The 18,839-nt window shown below is 42.3% G+C and overlaps 1 protein-coding gene across 3 annotated transcripts in view; it reads left to right on the top strand.

The window, feature by feature from the left end:
• The first annotated feature begins 505 nt into the window (after positions 1–505).
• Positions 506–18,839, top strand: part of brsk1 (BR serine/threonine kinase 1) — a 67,773-nt gene continuing 49,439 nt past the window's right edge. The window contains exons 1-2 of one of the 3 annotated variants that reach the window (XM_016996509.2): positions 506–769; positions 994–1,131. In XM_016996509.2, the coding sequence (XP_016851998.1) occupies positions 1,014–1,131 (118 nt within the window). In that variant the 5' untranslated portion in view covers positions 506–769; positions 994–1,013. Of the gene's footprint in view, positions 1,132–18,839 lie in introns of all 3 variants that reach the window. The other 2 variants (XM_016996508.2, XM_003225874.4) reach the window with 2 other exon arrangements.

Below are 18,839 nucleotides of genomic sequence, written 5' to 3'. Positions count from 1 at the left end.
AGGGAGGCAGGGAAGGATGTTAATTTACATCTCAATCTCTCCTTCCGTCTCCAGTGAATATACCTGACTCCCTTTGCACACAATGGCAGTCTTCCTGCACTGCCTACCCAAAAGCACAAGTGCACCCACACACCTTCCTGCCATGAAAAAGGAGGCTCCCAATTTCACAATCACACATGTTTGGTTCCACAAAACCACAATTACAGGGCTCCCTCTCTGTCTCTTGCACACAACACAGAAAATGCTCCCTTGCACACCCACCAGCTGAAGCTCCCTCACACACACACACACACACACACACACACACACACACACACACACATTTACTTCCCTGCCTCTCAGCCCCCTGGCACAGTTTCCCCCTTCACCCCAGAGGTCCTATCCCCGATTAACCCCTCCCACCCAGCTGCTGCACGCTTCCTGCCTCCTGGCCTCCTCAAACCCTTGCCCACTTTCCCTCTCCCCTCCACCCATCCCCGCCCCCTAATCCCCACCCCTTTCCCCTGGCTGCCTGGGGAGGAGGCGCTGCCTTTGTTCCGCCAAGGGTTAACCCGGATTGTGTCTGTCACCCAGTTGCCCGGATGCTGATGTAAGGGGAGAGCTCGAGAGATCCCTTCAGATTGCAGAGAGAGGGGAGGCGAAGGACCAGAGCATCTTGGCTACAGCAGCATCCTTCATCCACAGCAGCATCAGCACCACTGACAGCGGCGGCAGCAGCAGCAGCAGCAGCAGCAACAGCGGCCTTGGCTGGACCAGCTGGATGATGCTGGTACCTGGATTGTAGCATCCTTCTTCTCCTCCTTTCTCCTTTCTCCTCCTCCTCCTCCTCTCTCCCCCTCCCTTCCTGATGCCCCCTCCCGTTCAATCTGCCAGGATGCCGGCCCCGGCATTGTCCCTATAGGGGGGATATCAGAGGGGCCTCTCCTCGCCTCTCCCCACCCTCCTCCCCAGTCCCCAACCCCCCAACCCCTCTTGTTTCTTCTTGTCGCTCAGAAGGGTGACAGACAAAAGCCATGTCCGGTGGCAAAGAAGCAGGTGGGGTCCACCCCTACCAGTCTCCACAGAGCCAGCAGCACGCTCAGTATGTGGGGCCCTACAGGCTGGAGAAGACCCTGGGCAAAGGGCAGACCGGTGAGTACTTGCTCTTGTGCTGATGTTTTGAAAGGGGGGGGGGGGGCAGCAGGTATGTAGGAGGAAAGGAAGCCCCCCATCTATCCCCCCCTTTATGCCACAGGACAACCCCATCAGCAAACCACTGCACCCTCACCTCCTCTGGGGGTGATCTGGCCAGATGATCAAGGGTAAATTGACCCATTGTGATGAATATAAAATATGTGTGTAGTAAGGATAGATAAACGTTTTGTCCCATTGCAGAATAAGGATAAGAGATTAGAAAAGAGGCAGGCTGAGGTTCTGCCTGTTGTGGGAATAAATGGGTGTTGTGTGGCGTTGAAGGGAAGACGGGGTTGTGTCTACCCTGGAGTTTCTTTGGGGGGAGTCCTATCTGGGACAAATGGGAGCTTGGGGGTTAGACTGGGGAAGGTGTCAGGAGGGGGAGATTGCACTGTGAACGTTGTGGCACCAGTATCTCTTTCGGAAATGGATATTAAAAAGGGATGCTGAGGGTGTTTACCCACTAGAGTTTATTTGGGGTGCATGTGCTTGGCAGTGAATAGTTTTCTGTTCTCAACATGGCAAAGAGACATGCCAAGGTATATGTTTGCAAAGGCATTCCATTCCATTTGTCTCTTTTTGGGGAGGGGGGTGATTATGAAGTACCACATTGTTTATGTGATAGTAGAGATGGGTGTGCGTGTTTGTGTATACACACAAAAATCTAGTCGAGTCTAGAAGGGGGAAAGCAGCATATTTCCTGGACGGGTCTATTTTCAGGCAATTGGATCCTAAAGCAGAAAATATTGGAGGTGAAGTGACAGCGTTAACAAAATGCTGCAATGACCAAGGCTAGTAGGAAAAAGGGAGAAAACAAACCGGTCCAGGTTTATGCCCCAAATAATCTGGTGGAGAGGGGAGGAGAAGGGGGTTTGGGTTGGCAGGCATCCTTTTTTTATTTGACTTCTCCTTTTTAAGGCTGTGAGAAGAGAAGCCGGGGCGGTGCTGGTGGTGGCTGTGTGTGTGTTTTATGGAGAGGCCTATAGATTCCCCCCCTTCCAATCCTCTCCCGCTGCAGCACTCTGGATGAATGGAAGAGTTTTTTTTTTTACTCTCTGCAGGGATGCTGATTTGATTGTGCGGTTTAGATTATTGGGCTTGGTTATGAGCGGGATTGTCTGTATAAACGCCTATGGCTAGGCCATATGAAAAACGGTCTTCTTTAGCTCTTTCTCTGTGACGGTCGGTCAGTCAGTCAGTCGTTGAATGGAAGGTTGAGGATGCAAAGGAGGTGGGGGGGGGGATCCATCCGTCTCTCTGCAATGATGCAGGAAAACCCAAACCACCAGGCCTCTCTTTCTCTGTCTCCCGCTCTCTCCCTTTCTCAGTCCTTCCTTCAATTGGTATGATTCGGATGTGTAGAATGGGTATTGTGGCTTAAAAGGGGAATGGTTATACTGCAGTGGCAGGAAAGGATACCATGACAGAGGAAGAAGGGACTGGGATATCAAGATGTGTATGTGTGTGTGTGTGTGTGTGTGTATGAGAGAGAAGGAGACGGCATGTTTGGGAGAATTCGTAATAATGTTTCTTTAAGGATTATTGCAATTATAGAGATCTGGAGCAGGGAGTTGGAAGGGATCGAAGAAAGCATCAGGGGACAGATAAGGCAGGGTGGAATTTTGCTGAATAATCATTTCTTTGCTGTGGCGGCAAAAGGGTTCATGCAAAGATGCTTCAGGAATATTGGGCTGAATGTGTAGATGGAGGAAGGGAGGTTGTAATGTGGAGGGAGGAGGGCAGGAAAAGGCCTAGTTGTTTTCTGTATCCCAGAATACAGGGAGAGCATAAGCAAATAGATACACCTCACCCAAAATTGCAGAGTTTTCTTCTTGTTGTTGCTGCTGCTGCTGTCGTACAATATCATTTCCTATTTTAAGGGAGTATTCCAACTATTATGAGAGTCCTTAGGATGGTCAGAAATGTTGCTAGGAAAGAACTAAACCCCATGAAGAAGTGACATGCCCAAGGTCACCTAAGGGATGTGGGTGGCAGAGATAGAAAGCAACAGGGGTATATAAATCCCTATTCATCCTGGAGTATCTCTGCTTTCTTTATTTCCAGACTGAAGGTGCTGGAATTCTCCAGGAAGGGCTGGTATGTGTGTGATGAGTGGCACACACACCTATGTGAAAAGGAAATAGATACCTATTGATAAAACACTGCATTTTTTAAAAAATTATCATTTCCCTAAGTGGAAAAGAAATTGCAGCTGATATGTTTAAAAGAAGCATGGTCACTTTAATGCAAGCTTGTAAAGAAATTTAAAAGGTTTTGGTCAAATGGCTAGAATAATTTGTGTAGCTGTTTTGCACCTCTACTTGGGCAGAAGTAAGATTTAGTACAGCAGGGGTAGGAACCATGTGGCCCTCTGGATGTTATTGGATTGGAACACACAGCATGGTTAAGGAATGCTGGAAGTTGCAGTTCAACAATATTGGGAAAGCCACATGAGTCACACCTCTGTTGCAACAAATAGTGTTCCTGGCAGTTAACTTCTGAAAGCTGTTTGCTTGGAATCATAAATGGTTGGACCCAGAAGAAGTTAGTGTTCACATTAATACCGTTATATTCAAGGACAATCAGTGGGATTTAAGTTAGTCTTGAATAATATCTCCTGGAGCAATTGTGTGGCTTATTTATGTATCGTGTCAGAAGCAAATTGAGGATACAGTTATAATGTATTTAAAAACACAAACAAAGTTAAAAACTTAGCATTATACTGTTTTTCCTTTGACCAGAAACTGGCCACTTGGAGTCTCACCGTGAGAAGGCCCTACATTGTGCATGTAACTCAATTGGCATTATAACTCTATCCTGAATATTATTAGGTCACTTTTATTTGGGTATTTTAACTGATGATGCTATTTTTATATTGCTGCTGCAGTCCCCCCCCCCCCCCCCACCAATGAAGTCAACTGAATTGTACTTGGTGGTTGATTGATATTATTACTGCTGTATTAACTCCTGTTTTATTGTCTTACTGTGTTTTATTTTTTGTATATTGTGCAATGTATTTATGCTGTTGTTTTTGTAAATTATGCTGGTCGGGCCTTGCCCCATGTGAGCCGCCCCGAGTCCCCATGGGGAGATGGTGGCGGGGTATAAATAAAGTTTTATTATTTATTATTATTATGTGGCAGGGCTCAGGCTGTATAGTAGTAAGTGGTCTCTACACTCGCATGTTGTGGACTCCACTTTGTAGCCCCATTTACTAAGATTGGCTCTACATCTCATGGTATCAGAGCACAGCCTGTTCAGCGCCTTCCAAGTCGCCCAGTCCTCTTTGTGCCCGGGGGGACTTTCTCATCTGGTATCAGCCATGGATTGAGGTTCTGGGTTTTAGCCTGCCACTTTTGGACTCTTGCTTGCTGAGGTGTTCCTGCGAGTATCTCTGTAGGTCTTAGGAATATGTGGCTGAATTCCTCTGAATGTAAGCCAGTGAACCTGGTGTGGGTCTGTCTGGCAGTCTTTAAAATCTGGTCGTTGTTTTATAATTCTTAGTCTTACTCTTAAAGAATGGTTCTGAACATTTTTTTAAAAGTTGGTGTTCCCAACTGTTTTTTGTCCTAAACAGAGTTTGAACATTTTAGTTCTTGGGCTTCAGCTCCTCAAACCCCCTCAATCAATCCAAAAAATAAGCTTTTCCAGATTCTAATCTCAGTTTATATTATTTACTGTCTTTAAAAGACTGTAAGAGAGTTCCCCTCACAGATGATGAGAGATTCAGAAAAATATTTAGTTAACCTTTGTTTGTGGAACTAGGATCAATAATAGCAGAAGAGGACTGTACCTCTGAACGTTGGGGAAATATCATTGACTTCCTTTGTATTAAAAGAAAAGCATGCAGATTGCTTCCCCACCCAATCATGGTTTGAGTATGCATACAATATGGCTACATCAGGTATAGGCAAACTTGGGTCCTCCAGGTGTTTTGGACTTCAACTCCCACAATTCCTAACAGCCGGTAGGCTGTTAGGAATTGTGAGAGTTGAAGTCCAAAACGCCTGGAGGGCCGAAGTTTGCCCATGCCTGGTTTACTTATACAGCATATATTATGCCTTATTATATATACAAGATGACTCTCATATCCATGAGGAATATCTTCCAAGACTTACATATATTTGTGAATAACCTAAACAGTGGATAATAGCAAATCCTATATTTTGACTATTATTTGGCTGGATTGATACATCCCATAGGATTGCACTGGAGGCCTACAAACACTTCTGGAGGGGGATATTTTTTGGATCGTTGGTGAGTGAGTATCAAATTTGTGGATAAGGAGGACTGATCCTAGTTGAGTCACCAGAGATCAGATAAAACTGTTAGATCCATCCTATGGGCTGATTCATTGACCTAATTCACCGTTCTTCCCTAAAGCATGACACCTGATCCCTGGCATCGCATTTAGGTAAATTTCAGATTCCAGAGTTAATGATCTTACACACACAGAGAGTTTAGATGGTAATGTGATTAAAAAATTATCTTCTGTGTTTGGGTGCCTTCTGCTCAATGTATTGAGTAAGGTCCTCGATGTTTGACCCTCAAGTCCTGTCCATATGCCATCCCATTCTTGCAAATTCATCCCTCGGACTGCTAACTAGGAAATGTTGTACCAATCCATATACGCTAACTATTTTTATTTATTAGTAAAGGTAAAGGTTTTCCCCTGACATTAAGTCTAGTTGTGTCCGACCCTAGTGGTTGGTGCTCATCTCCATTTCTAAGCCAAAGAGCCGGGATTGTCCATAGACACCTCCAAGGTCATGTGGCTGGCATGACTGCATGGAGCATCGTTACCTTCCCGCCAGAGCGGTACCTATTGATCTACTCACATTTGCATGTTTTCGAACTGCTAGGTTGGAAGTTGGGGCTAACAGTGAGAGCTCACCCCGCTCCCCAGATTTGAACTGCCAACCTTTTGATCAGCAAGTTCAGCAGCTCAGCAGGTTTAATCTGCTGTGCCACTGGGGGCTCTTGTATTTATTAGGGACAACATATGTTTTTTATTAGCTTCATAATCTACTTACCTTTTTTTGTTGAGTGCCCCATGTTTATAGATCAATAATCTTTGTAGGTGCATTGCTTGATTACTTGTCACTCTTCACAATTCAACTGGCAATTCCACCATAAATCTCTCAATGTCTGTAGCATATGGTCCACCCAAGATGTTTTGCAGCCTGAGGTGAAGTAGCAAATGGCACCCCCTATTCTCCGAAATCCAAGTGCGTAGTACCCAGCGCCAAGGTATTTTGCCACTCGAGACTGGAAATCCCTCAAGCACTTCTTCCCATCTGTGGCTGAAAATATATAATAACTTAGTAAATAGCGAACAATTTCACTCCCCTTTCATGGCACCCCGAATCTGCCCTCCAAGGCTGTCACCTCAATTGCCTTAATAGTAGGGCCAGCCACAAAGGCACCACAGAGGGATACTTCACACGCTGCTGCCACCAGGGTATGTTTTGAACTGTGATAACATATCGTAGAAAATAATGTTGATGAAAATATTCCTTTAGCCAAAAGAACAAACACCTTCTTGGCTTTTCAATACAGGGCTACTGTAGCATACACAAACACAGCGTGCAGCGGGCTGAGTAGAGCTTTCAGTAATGTGTCATAGTGTGTGAGTCTGTTGTGTGCAGCTCAGGCAGTAATCCCTGGTCTGATAATTGGGGTGTTACGAGTACATCAGGTTTGAAATACACAGCTCGGGAGCGATGCATTACAAATAATGACACGGACTCCTAAGACATTACTCTTGGGCTAAAGATATTACCAACATTTTAGTTCTTAAAAAGCAGTCTAAAATTAATTTTTCAGTGGAATGAGTTCTATTTACTGTACATTCAGCTCTCCATATTCACTGGGGTTAGGGGCACAAGACTCCTGTGAAAGTCAAAAACCATAAACAAAGAAATAGTGAATACTTCTCTTGGATATACAGTAGAGTCTCGCTTTTCCAACGTAAACGGGCCGGCAGAACGTTGGATAAGCGAATATGTTGGATAATAAGGAGGGATTAAGGAAAAGCCTATTACACATCAAATTAGGGCATGATTTTACAAATTAAGCACCAAAACATCATGTTTAACAACAAATTTGACAGAAAAAGTAGTTCAATACGCAGTAATGCTATGTAGTAATTACAATATTTACGAATTTAGCACCAAAATATCACGATATATTGAAAACATTGACTACAAAAATGTGTTGGATAATCCAGAACGTTGGATAAGCGAGTGTTGGATAAGTGAGACTCTACTGTATTTGTAAATTTGATCACTTTATTCTCTCTCGGAATCTCTTGATCCTCCAGTGTGACTCTGTGATCACCTTCTACCATAGAATTGGAGAACATAGGCATTTGTAGGTCCTCCAACATGATTCTATGTATCTAGTAATAGTTGACCGTAAAGTTTTGCCAGAGGACCTAGAGATTCCTTGAGAGATGTTCTCTCAAGTAAAAAAAAAGAAAATAATTTCTTTCTTTAAGTAAAAAAAAAGAAAAAAATAATTTCTTTCTTTGTGTTTTTTCACATTCATGGGGATATTGTGACCCAGTTAATGTGAAGGGCTGACTGTAAGTACATAATGAGATAGGGTTGTTGTGTGTTTTCTGGGCTGTATGGCCATGTTCCAGAAGTATTCTCTCCTGATGTTTTGCCCACATCTATGGCAGGCATCCTCAGAGGTTTTGAGGTATAGTCTGAGGATGTCTGTCATAGATGTGGGTGAAACATCAGGAGAGAATGCTTCTGGAACATGGTCATACAGCCCAGAAAACATACAACAACCCTGTGATTCCGGCCATGAAAGCCTTCGACAACACATAATGAGATAGTTTGGAGATGAGGCTCAAATCCAAACGCAGACTCATTTATGGTTCATATACACCTTAAACACATAGCTGAAGATCATTTAATATAATATTTGAAAATAATTTTGTACATGAAACCAAATATGTGTCAGTATCTCTGCTACCTGTGTGGACAGTTTGAGTTTTGGAGTGTTTCAGTTTTCAGAATTCTGGATAAGGGACACTCAACCTGTATCTGTCATTTATGTACACTTTTCTGAGGCAGAAAAATATATCACCCCGTCTTTGTATTCTGTCAGGAAACTGAGTTGAAGGATGTCCAAGTGTCATTTTTTAAAAAAAACTATTTGGAAACCAGCTAAAGCAGATTGCCTTTGTATGGTTTCCAGACTGAAAACTGGAGAGGCTTTAAAGGGTATTTTAGCAGAAGTAACTTGTCCTACACCCAGGTGACACAACCCAGGAACTCATTCTAGTTTTCACTCTGGCAACCCTACTAATACATAGACCTTCAAGTATCTCTTTCCTTCCTCGTGTTTAGGGCCAGGCTTGATAGAGCCTTGTTTGCATCCCCAGTAAACTGAGCCTGGAGGTCTGTGGAGGGGCTGCCAAAAGATTATGGCCTTTTTCTCAGGCCAGGAAAGGTTCTGATATTTTGGTTGCGTTGTGAGGTAGCCCTTTAGGCACTAGATTTTGAAAAGACGGGAAATAGCTAGTTATTTAATCTCCCATTCTCGCATTTTGGCCAAGGAGAGGTACTTGTGGGATTTTCTGACTCATCTCCCCAAATATCTTTGGCAGCTTTGTGTGCAATAGACCTTGACCAAAGTGGTGGGGGTACCATTTGCTACTCAGCCTCGGGCAGCCAAATGTTGTGTATTCTGACTGATATTTTATTCATCATTTTCCCAATCTGCATACTGTTTTACTGCTTGCTGGTTAAAAAAATGACATTGGAACTTCTTGTCAGTCCCAAAGAAGGTGAGGAGGCCAAAAACCTGGGTTAGTGGGGTAAATCATTCCCTTGTTTCTGAGGCATCTAGTTTTCCATATCACTGTTGTTTTGTGTCTTCAAGGCATTTCTGAATGATGGTGACATAAAGCAAACATATAATGGGGATTTCTTGGCAAGATTTGACCAGAGAGTGGTTTGCCTTTGCCTGTCTCTGAGGCTCAGAGAGTGTGACTGACCCAAAGTCGCCCAGTTGGTTTCTGTGGCCGTGGTCGGATTCGAACCCAGGTCTTTAGAGTCATAGTCCAATGCTCAAACCACTGTAGTGGTGACCACACTGACTTTTATTTGTCCCTAATGGGAAGGCTAGAACTGTATTGGGGTTGCTGAATATCTTACTTTATAGAGCAGGCATGGGCAAACTTGGGTCCTCCAGGCGTTTTGTACTTCAGCTCCCACAATTCCTAACAGCCGGTAGCCGGTTTCATAGGAAGACAGAGCTAGGATCTTAAATTTGCTCCTCAGCAACTTCACCAGACTGAGAGTTCTTCTACACTGTAGAATTAATGCAGTTTGACACTACTTTAACTATTTTAACTGCTATGTCTCAGTGCTATGAAATCCTTGGATTTCTAGTTTGGAGAGGCACCAGCACTCTTTGGCAGAGAAGGCTAAAGACCTTGTAAAACCCCAGCTCACATGATTCCATAGCATTGAGCCATAGCTGTTTGAAATGTATATTTTTAATTCATAATGTATTTTAATAGTTTAATATATTCAAGCCGTGGATGGTGGAATCCTTGGATACAGAAGGCCAATTGTACTGTGTTTCTGATTACATAACAATAGCTATTTCTAGACATGGGGCTCATCTACACTGATCACTTAAGTCAGTTCCAAACTGGTGTCAAAGCAAGTGGTTTCAGCATGCAGATAACCACATAGGAACCTGTTTGAGGCCTTCCTTGTTAATAAACATTCATAGGTGCTGCTGAAGCCTATAATTTCTTGGGACCAAATAGACAATATATGCAATTGCTGAAGAAGAAAAACTGCAGGTGAACCTTGGTGTTGAAGCACGGTATTAAAGGCCAGCGATAATTGCCATTGGTTTTAGGTCTCAACTAGATTTCCAGGGTAATTATGTATTTGTTAAAGGCCCCTTTGCCCTGTTAGTATACACAGTGGTAGTGACATCTATTTTGAACCAAAAAGGGTGCATTTGTGTGTGTGGAGGAGTAAAAGCCGTTTTCCTCTTCAATCCAAACTCACCATGCTTCGCTCTATAGAAACTGTAGCCTAAAGGAATGTGCTCCTTCCCCGGCGTCAGAGGCGAGCAGGGAGAAGTCTGCTTAAAAGCAGCCAAGCATAGCGAGGTAAAGCAGAAAGCTATTCTAGAAAAAAAAAATCCCCATCCGAAGCTTGGGAAAGTTTCCTTTTTGGACCATCAGCATCCATCAGTCCGCATGGCCGATACTGCAGTCTAAAAGGTTGCAATCCAAAAAGGAATTTCCCCGGATTTGGTAAATGAGTTACCACCATACACTGTTTTAAGGGGTTAAATGCACATGGGACAAATATATTTTTAATTTATATGCAGTTACTCCCCATAATTGAGTGAGTTTCTGAGACCCACAGTGGAGACCTTTCTGTAGAGATGCATATTAAGCAAAAGAAGAGTCTGATCTTAACTACCGTATTTCTTCAATTCTAAGATGCCATTGATTGTAAGACGTACGCTAACTTCTGTATCACCGACAGAAAAAAAGCTTTTTTTAGATACACAAAGCCGACATACACATATAGGTTTTAATCGGTTTAGGAGTTTTAACTGTAATACCGTTAATATTTAATTCTATTTTAATGTCTGTTCCTGCTATTCTAAGCTGCACTCGAATTTTAGAAATGTTTATATGGGGAAAATGTGTCTTAGAATAGAAGAAATACATAGTATTTCTGTCAGCAATATTTGTTGGCTGTAAAACTGTGCATGTAACGAGACAGGGATTATTTCAGCTATTTTCAAGATGCTTTTTAAAAATGCGTCTTGAAAATAACTGCTAGAATGCCTCATGCAACCAAGGTATGTCTAGCAAAGAAAACTCCCTAAAATAAAATTAGAAATGGAGAGTGTTTGAGAAATGAAAACTGGAATGTGGTTTGTTGTCGAAGGCTTTCATGGTCGGAATCACTGTGTTGCTGTGAGCTTTCCAGGCTGTATGGCCATGTTCCAGAAGCACTGTCTCCTGACGTTTTGCCCACATCTATGGCAGGCATCCTTAGAGGTTGTGAGCTCTGTTGGAAAGTAGGCAAGTGGAATATCCAGAGTGGGAGACATTCCTGTTTGAGGCAATTGTGAATGTTGCAATCAGCCACCTTGATTAACACTGAACAGCCTTGCAGCTTCAAAGCCTAGCTGCTTCCTGCTTGGGGGAATCCTTTGTTGGGAAATGTTAGCTGACCCTGATTGTTTCCTGTCTGGAATTCCTGCATTTTCTGAGTGTTGTTCTTTATTTACTGTCCTGATGTTAGAGTTTGGCTACCAGTATTTTTTTTTTTAAAAAAAACCCTCTACAAACAGGACATTAAATAAAGAACAACACTCAGAAACTGGAGGAATTCCAGATAGGAAACAATCTGGGCCAACTAATACCTCCCAAAGCCAGGCTTTGAAGCTGCAAGGCTATTCAATGCTAATAAAGGTGGCCAATTTCAACATTCACATTTGCTTCAAATATACAACAGTTTTTCTAACCTGCCTTCGACATTCCACAGATGTGTAAACCCCACTTGCCTAGTTTCCAACAGACCTCACAACCTCTGAGGATGCCTGCCATAGATGTGGGCGAAACATCAGGAGAAAATGCTTCTGGAACATGGCCACACAGCCTGGAAAACCCACAGCAATCTGTATTCCCTATTGTTTTGATTCAGTTTGAGTTTCATTAGTTGCAGTAAAAAAAATTAAGGGAAATCCCTTGGTCTTCCACCTTGCTTATTTTATACATGCTATGCACGTCATCAAAATAGGTGCCTTGATTTGAAATAGGTTTGTGTTTGTTTTTGGCATGGCAGGGGATTGGACTATATGATCCCTTGTGGTCTCTTTCAGCTATCATTTATAAGGGGAAACAATATGGCTTCGAACAGTGGTTCTCAACCTATGCTTTGGCCTAAACTCCCAGAAATCCTAACAGCTGGTAAACTGGCTGGGATTTCTGGGAGTTGTCGGCCAAAACATCGGGGGACCCAGTGGTTGAAAACCACTGGCTTAGAAAAATATAATGAAGACTTCTGACCCTAATGAGCCCAAAAGAGTCATTAGAGTAATAGATTGGGACTTGGGAAAACAGTTCAGGTCCTTGTTGAGCCATAAAAGGTGCTGGAGCTGCATCTACACTGTAGAATGAATGCAGTTTTGATAGCACTCTGTTAGGGCTCAATGCATTGGAATAATAGGGTTTACGAGGTCTTTCTGCAAAAGAGTGCTGGGACTTCAACAATAGGCATGGGCAAACTTTGGCTCTCCAGGTGTTTTGGACTGCAACTCCCACCATTCCTAACAGCCTCAGGCCCTTTCCTTTTCCCCCTCAGCCGCTTAAGCGGCTGAGGGGTAAAAGGAAGGGGCCTGAGGCTGTTAGGAATGGTGGGAGTTGCAGTCCAAAACATCTGGAGGGCCAAAGTTTGCCCATACCTGAGCTATAGGATAGGACGTGCTTCCGGATAAGTTGGGGATAGGCATCTTTACATATAGAACACACTTGAAGCCTTCACTTTCTAGATATTTACTGTGACTCATTTGCAAAAGACAAGAAAAATCATTTGAACTGATTGGGGATTCATTCATAGCTTCTCATATTAGACGAGATAGCGAAAGCACTGGGTATTTCTTTTGTGCCGTAGAAGGTACCAATCTATACTTGTCATCATGTTCGCCGCATGGAACATCTCTAAGTGAAAGTCGGAAAAATAAAAATAACCCCCTGCAACAAAAGAAATACTTTGCAACATCGCAACTCTCCGGAAACTTTTTTTTTTTTTTTTTGGTACGGAGGGACAAATCAATCACTTTCCAGTCCATGTCCATTTCACACTTGTTCAGTCCTAAATTGGTTCCCTCCAATTTCTGCAGCAGTATGCAGTTTTTTTAAATTGGAAAAAAATAATGTATTTTAATACATTTTCCCTAATATATGCTTTTTTGGCCGGCGCTAAAACTTTTTTTTTTTTACTTCCACTGCTCAGAATTTCAAAGGAATGCTGGACACATGTTTTGCATTTTGTACACACACATACATTGTTTGTTTATTTACAGAAGAGAAAGATGAGAGGAGCCATGAGAGCCATGTATAAATATGTGAAAGGGTGTCATAAGGAAGAGGGAGCAGGATTGTCTGCAACTGCCCTTGAAACTAGGACTAGGAGCAATATGTTCAAATTACAAGAAAGGAGATTCCACCTGAATATTAGGAAGAACTTCTTGACCGTACGATCTGTTCAACAGTGGAACTCTCTACCTCAGAGTGTGGTTGAAACTCCTTCCTTGGAAACCTTTAAACAGAGGCTGGATGGCCATCTGTCAGGGATACTTTGTACGTTTCCTGCATAGCAGGAGGTTGGACTAGATGGCCCATGTGGTCTCTTCCAACTATTATTCTATGATGCTATGAAATATCTATTCCTCTTAGATCCACAAATTTCAAAAGGGTGTCCATCGATAAAAATACATACTTTCTTATTGTGAGAGAAGATGCCATATGGGACTCAATAGGAATGCTGGTGTTAAAAAGTATGTTTTTAACATGCACCTAAAACTACAGTTTTTGTGTGCATCTTTCTCTGACTTGTATATATTTGCATGCCATTTTTGAACTGTACCACAATATTCAGAAAAGTAAACAGACTGAAGAGTAATTGCATTTTGGTCTGCTTGTTACTCTGTGAAAGGAAAGTTAGTTTAGCTTGCTTCAAAATGTGGACTACACACTTCTCCATTTCCTGTGCCATACATGGATTGAGTTGTGTTAAATCTCTGCTTAGCCACACATTCTTTGGGTTGGTTCACATGTGCATGTTTGTTGGTTCCTGACTGCCACATAGAGTAATATTTCAGATATTTCATTCTATGTCACAGCATCACAAATAGAGTTGCCTCTTGGACATTCATCTTCTAGGCACCAAGTGTAAGAAATGCATGTTTAATCCAGGGCCTTGTGAAGGCTTGCCAGAAGTTACTCACAAGCTGTTAACCCACCTGATTTTTTCATATGTAGCAATGGACTAATCACGACAACTCATCCATCAGGTGAATGGATTTGGTTCAGCAAAACAGGTGCTAAGAGAGCAGAATGTGAGATTACTGGGGGACAGTTCCCAGAATCCTGACTATGTTGGTAAGGGCTGATAAAAGTGAAAACTAAAGGCTGTTCCTAATTTCAGCAGGTGTTACCTATTACCCAACCAAGTAACAACACCTGCTGAAATTCCCTCTTCTGCACAACCATTAAACGATAAAGGATCCAGCTCTACTTTTGATTCTGACTGGTGCATTCCAATATTAGGAGGACCAAATTTTTCCTATCCCTAACCAGAGGCCCTGGTGGTGCAGTGGGTTAAACTGCTGAGCTGCTGAACTTGCTAATCAAAAGGTTGGCATTTCAAATCCTTGGAGGAGGGTGAGCTCCTGCTGCTAGCCCCAGCTTCTGCCAACCTAGCAGTTTGAAAACATGCAAATGTGAGTAGCTCAATAGGTACTGCTCAGGTGGAAAGGTAACAGTTCTCCATGCAGTCATGCCGGCCTCATGACAGGTGTCTATGGACAATGCTGGCTCATCAGCTTAGAAATGGAGATGAACACCAACCCCCAGAGTCAGACACAACTAGACTTAATGTCAAGGGAAAACCTTTACCTTTACCTTTATCTAACTTTGTTAATAATAAATAAGTTACTTTTAAGGTGCTGGAAGAATCTTAGTTGTTGTTTGCAGCTGTAATGATGTGTCTGACAGGGATGGAATCTTTTTTTGATCCCACCGCTGCCACCAATTGTAAAGGATGATGTGGCAGAGAGGAATCCCTTTTGATCCCACCGCTGCCACCAATTTGTACAGAGGTGAGGCAGGGAAGGAATCTTTTTATCCCACCCTTGCCACCAAAATGTAAAGATGTCTGGATGATGATATTTTTATAACTGCTGCCACCAAATGGAGGAGATGTCAGGCACAGGATACTTATTCTTTTTAAGCTTTATTTATTTATTTCACTTTTGATGGTGACGTTGTTTAACTTAGAATATGAGTGTGACAAAGACTTAGATGGTTTGAAGAACCAAGTACAAAGCTTAGTGGTTCAATAACTTCTTTGAGGCATTTAAATAACAGTTACAATAGATGTTGAGGTGTTCTAACTTCCAAAATACTTTCTTCTCTCAAAACCAACTATAAACTGATCATTTAGATCTACTGGGATTAATTCCCCTTACTCCACAGCCTCCACAACTAGCCCTAAACAAGTCACCTAACTTGCTTAGTCTGGCTCTACCAGAGGTCTGCTTTCCTGGTTTCCCTCAATCCTGGAACCAGTCTATCTCCTGTGACTAACAATCACAGACTCCCTAAAATAAGTCACCTTATTTTAGAATTGACTCAAATTCCCTCATTTGAGCCACCCTGATCCTCCACTTGAGAATCAGTCCTCACTGTAATTTCACCATTACAGACTCTCACTGACTGACTGGGTTTTAAAATGTTCCCTCCTTTTTCCTTCAAACAGCGGTTGGCTCCGCCCCCGTTGCTAGGGTAACCTGCCTTAGAATGCTAAGATGGTTACCTTCCTGTATTATCAACTCCAATACAGTAGAGTCTCACTTAACCAACATAAACGGGCCGGCAGAATGTTGGATAAGCGAATATGTTGGATAATAAGGAGGGATTAAGGAGAAGCCTATTAAACATCAAATGAGGTTATGATTTTACAAATTAAGCACCAAAACATCATGTTATACAACAAATTTGGCAGAAAAAGTAGTTCAATACGCAGTAAGGTTATGTTGTAATTACTGTATTTATGAATTTAGCACCAAAATATCACAATATATTGAAAACATTGACTACAAAAATGCGTTGGATAATCCAGAATGTTGGATAAGTGAGTGTTGGATAAGTGAGACTCTACTGTACATACCATTTTAAACTTAGCCAAACCTGACTGTTTAAACAAAATCAAATAAACATGTCATCCATAAATCAAAACATCACACTTCTTTACAGCAGCCTTCATAAAATTGGTGTGAGAATGAATGAAACTGCTGCCTGAGGAAGTCAAGTAAGTGTGCCCAGTGTAGGAAAGGTCTCATTTCTATGTCATACTGGGATCCCCGTATAAAACAGATGTTTTCTTATAGAAGTTAGGTTTTATTTTTGCTGAAGATTGCAATTTTATTGCACTTTTGTAAAAATATGACGTAAAATATGTTAGGAATTAAAGTGCAAACCTTTGGTGGGAGAAACACCAACTAGTCAATAGCCTTTATTTCAGTCAACAAACCATCAACTGAAGTCAAGTGAGAGTAGAATAATAGAATACAACATTTGAATCATTTATAGCACCACTTTTGGCCTATAGTTAATGATACAACAAGTATCTCTGTTCACTACTGGTTAGAATACATTACAAATTGTAGCCTCGGTTCGCTTGTGACACAATAAATAAATACTGGTTAGAAAACAGCAACTAGAGTGGTAAGAAGCAGAATTACCTCTCACATAAGAGCCCCGGTGGCGCAGTGGGTTAAACCTTTGTGCCAGCAGGACTGCTGACCTGAAGGTTGGGTTGCTGACCTAAAGGTTGCCAGTTCAAATCCGGGGAGAGCACGGATGAGCTCCCTCTGTCAGTTCCAGCTCTCCATGCGGGGACATGAGAGAAGCCTCCCACAAGGATGGTAAAACATCAAAACATCCAGGCGTCCCCGGGGCAACATCCTTGCAGACTGCCAACTCTCTCACAGCAGAAGCAATTGCCTTTTCTCGAGTGGCTCCTGACACGAAAAAAAAATCTCTCACATTCCCACTTTGATAGAAGATGGGTTGTGTGGAGAATATGTGGGATAGTTCTTGGTGCAAAAGGTTTGTAATTTAGGGAAACCAGGGCTGGCCCTTTCATTAGGGAGAGTGAAACAGTCTCTTTAGGTGGCAGATTGAAAATGGTCTGGGGGAGACGGTGACAATATCTCCCTAGCTACTTTCCCCCTTGTTTGGATCTGTGTCAGCATTAAAGTAAGATTTTTCTGTCCATCCATTTTAGCTTCTATATGTAGGCTAGGAAGATGAGATGCTGTCTTGATTTCCACATCAGACAGCAAAATATTTTTAACTTGCCCTGATGGAAACTAAAGCTAGAATCCATAGCATATGCAGGTATAACCACAAGGTATGGCTATGTATGTATGTTATGGTGCATTATCCTGTACTCATTGGACAGTGTCCCATACCTGAATGTGAAGGACTGCAATGGGATCATAGATGCAGATCCAACCCCTGGGCCACCAATCAGTTGTGGCATATGTCTGTGCTCTCTAGCTGCCCTTGCCCACCTGGGAGATATTTGTACTATATACTAGGAGTAGAGGATGTCATTTTCTCTCCAGCACAGCATCCGCTCCAGTCAGTCGGTGCCTAGGGGGATGGAGTTGTGACACTGAGTTTCACCCCAGTACTGCTTTTCACCTTGGGAGGAGACACGAAAGAGGCATGAAACAGCAGAGGAAATACACTTGCACTCCACTATTGTGCTTATTGGTTCTTGGCCACAACTCCACAAAGAATACATATGACCACAGCTCCCTATTCCAGTGGCTTTTCTAGCTAACATGGGCTCAAGCAAACAACTAGGGGCTTGGAACTGATACAGAGAAAGAACATTTGGATATTACATATTTCAATTATACATCACTTAACTTAGTTAAGATAATAGTCATAACATTACATATGATATGTATTTGTAGCCCTCTAGTCTGGAACTCAAGGTAGTTACATGCCCTCAAGTTGCCTGTCAGTTTGTGGTCTAATGAACTGGGTCCCGACCCTAAATGGGATCCCCTTAGCTCAGTGTTGGCAACACTAAAAGGTTACTGAATTTATTGATTTACTAAATTTATATCCCGCCCTTCTCACCCCGAAGGGGACTTAGAGCGGCTTACAAATAATATGTACCCACAATATATTATATTATTAGCATAGCGCAATATTAGCATTATATATTACTATATTGTACTAGACCACTATAATATTATTAGTAATATTACTATATTATATTATTATTAGTATTATATTGTAGTACACTATAATATTATTATAATTATTATGTGTATATACAATATATTATATTACTAGCTGTGCCCGGCCACGTGTTGCTGTGGCGTTGTCTGGTGGTGTTGGTGAGAAATTGTTGAGGTAGTGGTGGTATTGAATGTCTGTTATATGGTTGTCTTTATGTTTAGTATACACACTGAAGTGGATTATATGGCAGTGTGGAGTCAAGATAATCCAGTTCAAAGCAGATAATATAAGATTCTAAATGGGTTATATAGCTGTGAGGAAGGGCCTTGAGTCTACACTGCGATATGATCCAGTTCAAATCTGATAATCTGTGGAAGAGGCCTAAGTGGGGCCTAAGTCTGCCTGTCCCCTGGGCTGAGTAGGTTGCTAGGAGACCAAGTGGGCGGAGCTTAGCCTTCTAACTGGCAGCAATTGGATAAAAACTATTATTCCTCTCCCTGTAATTAGGACTTTATTTTTTCTTTTTGTTGTATCAACCTAGAGCCATGAATGATGGGTTGTGTTGTCAGATTTCAAGGTTGGGGGGCCTGTAGTTTTGTTGTTTTGTCCGCTGCCC

This window comes from Anolis carolinensis, chromosome 6 (genome assembly GCF_035594765.1).
Source record: "Anolis carolinensis isolate JA03-04 chromosome 6, rAnoCar3.1.pri, whole genome shotgun sequence".
Taxonomy (NCBI): domain Eukaryota; kingdom Metazoa; phylum Chordata; class Lepidosauria; order Squamata; family Dactyloidae; genus Anolis; species Anolis carolinensis.
Note: the sequence above shows the minus strand (reverse complement) of the source record. Positions and strands in the feature narration are given on the sequence as shown.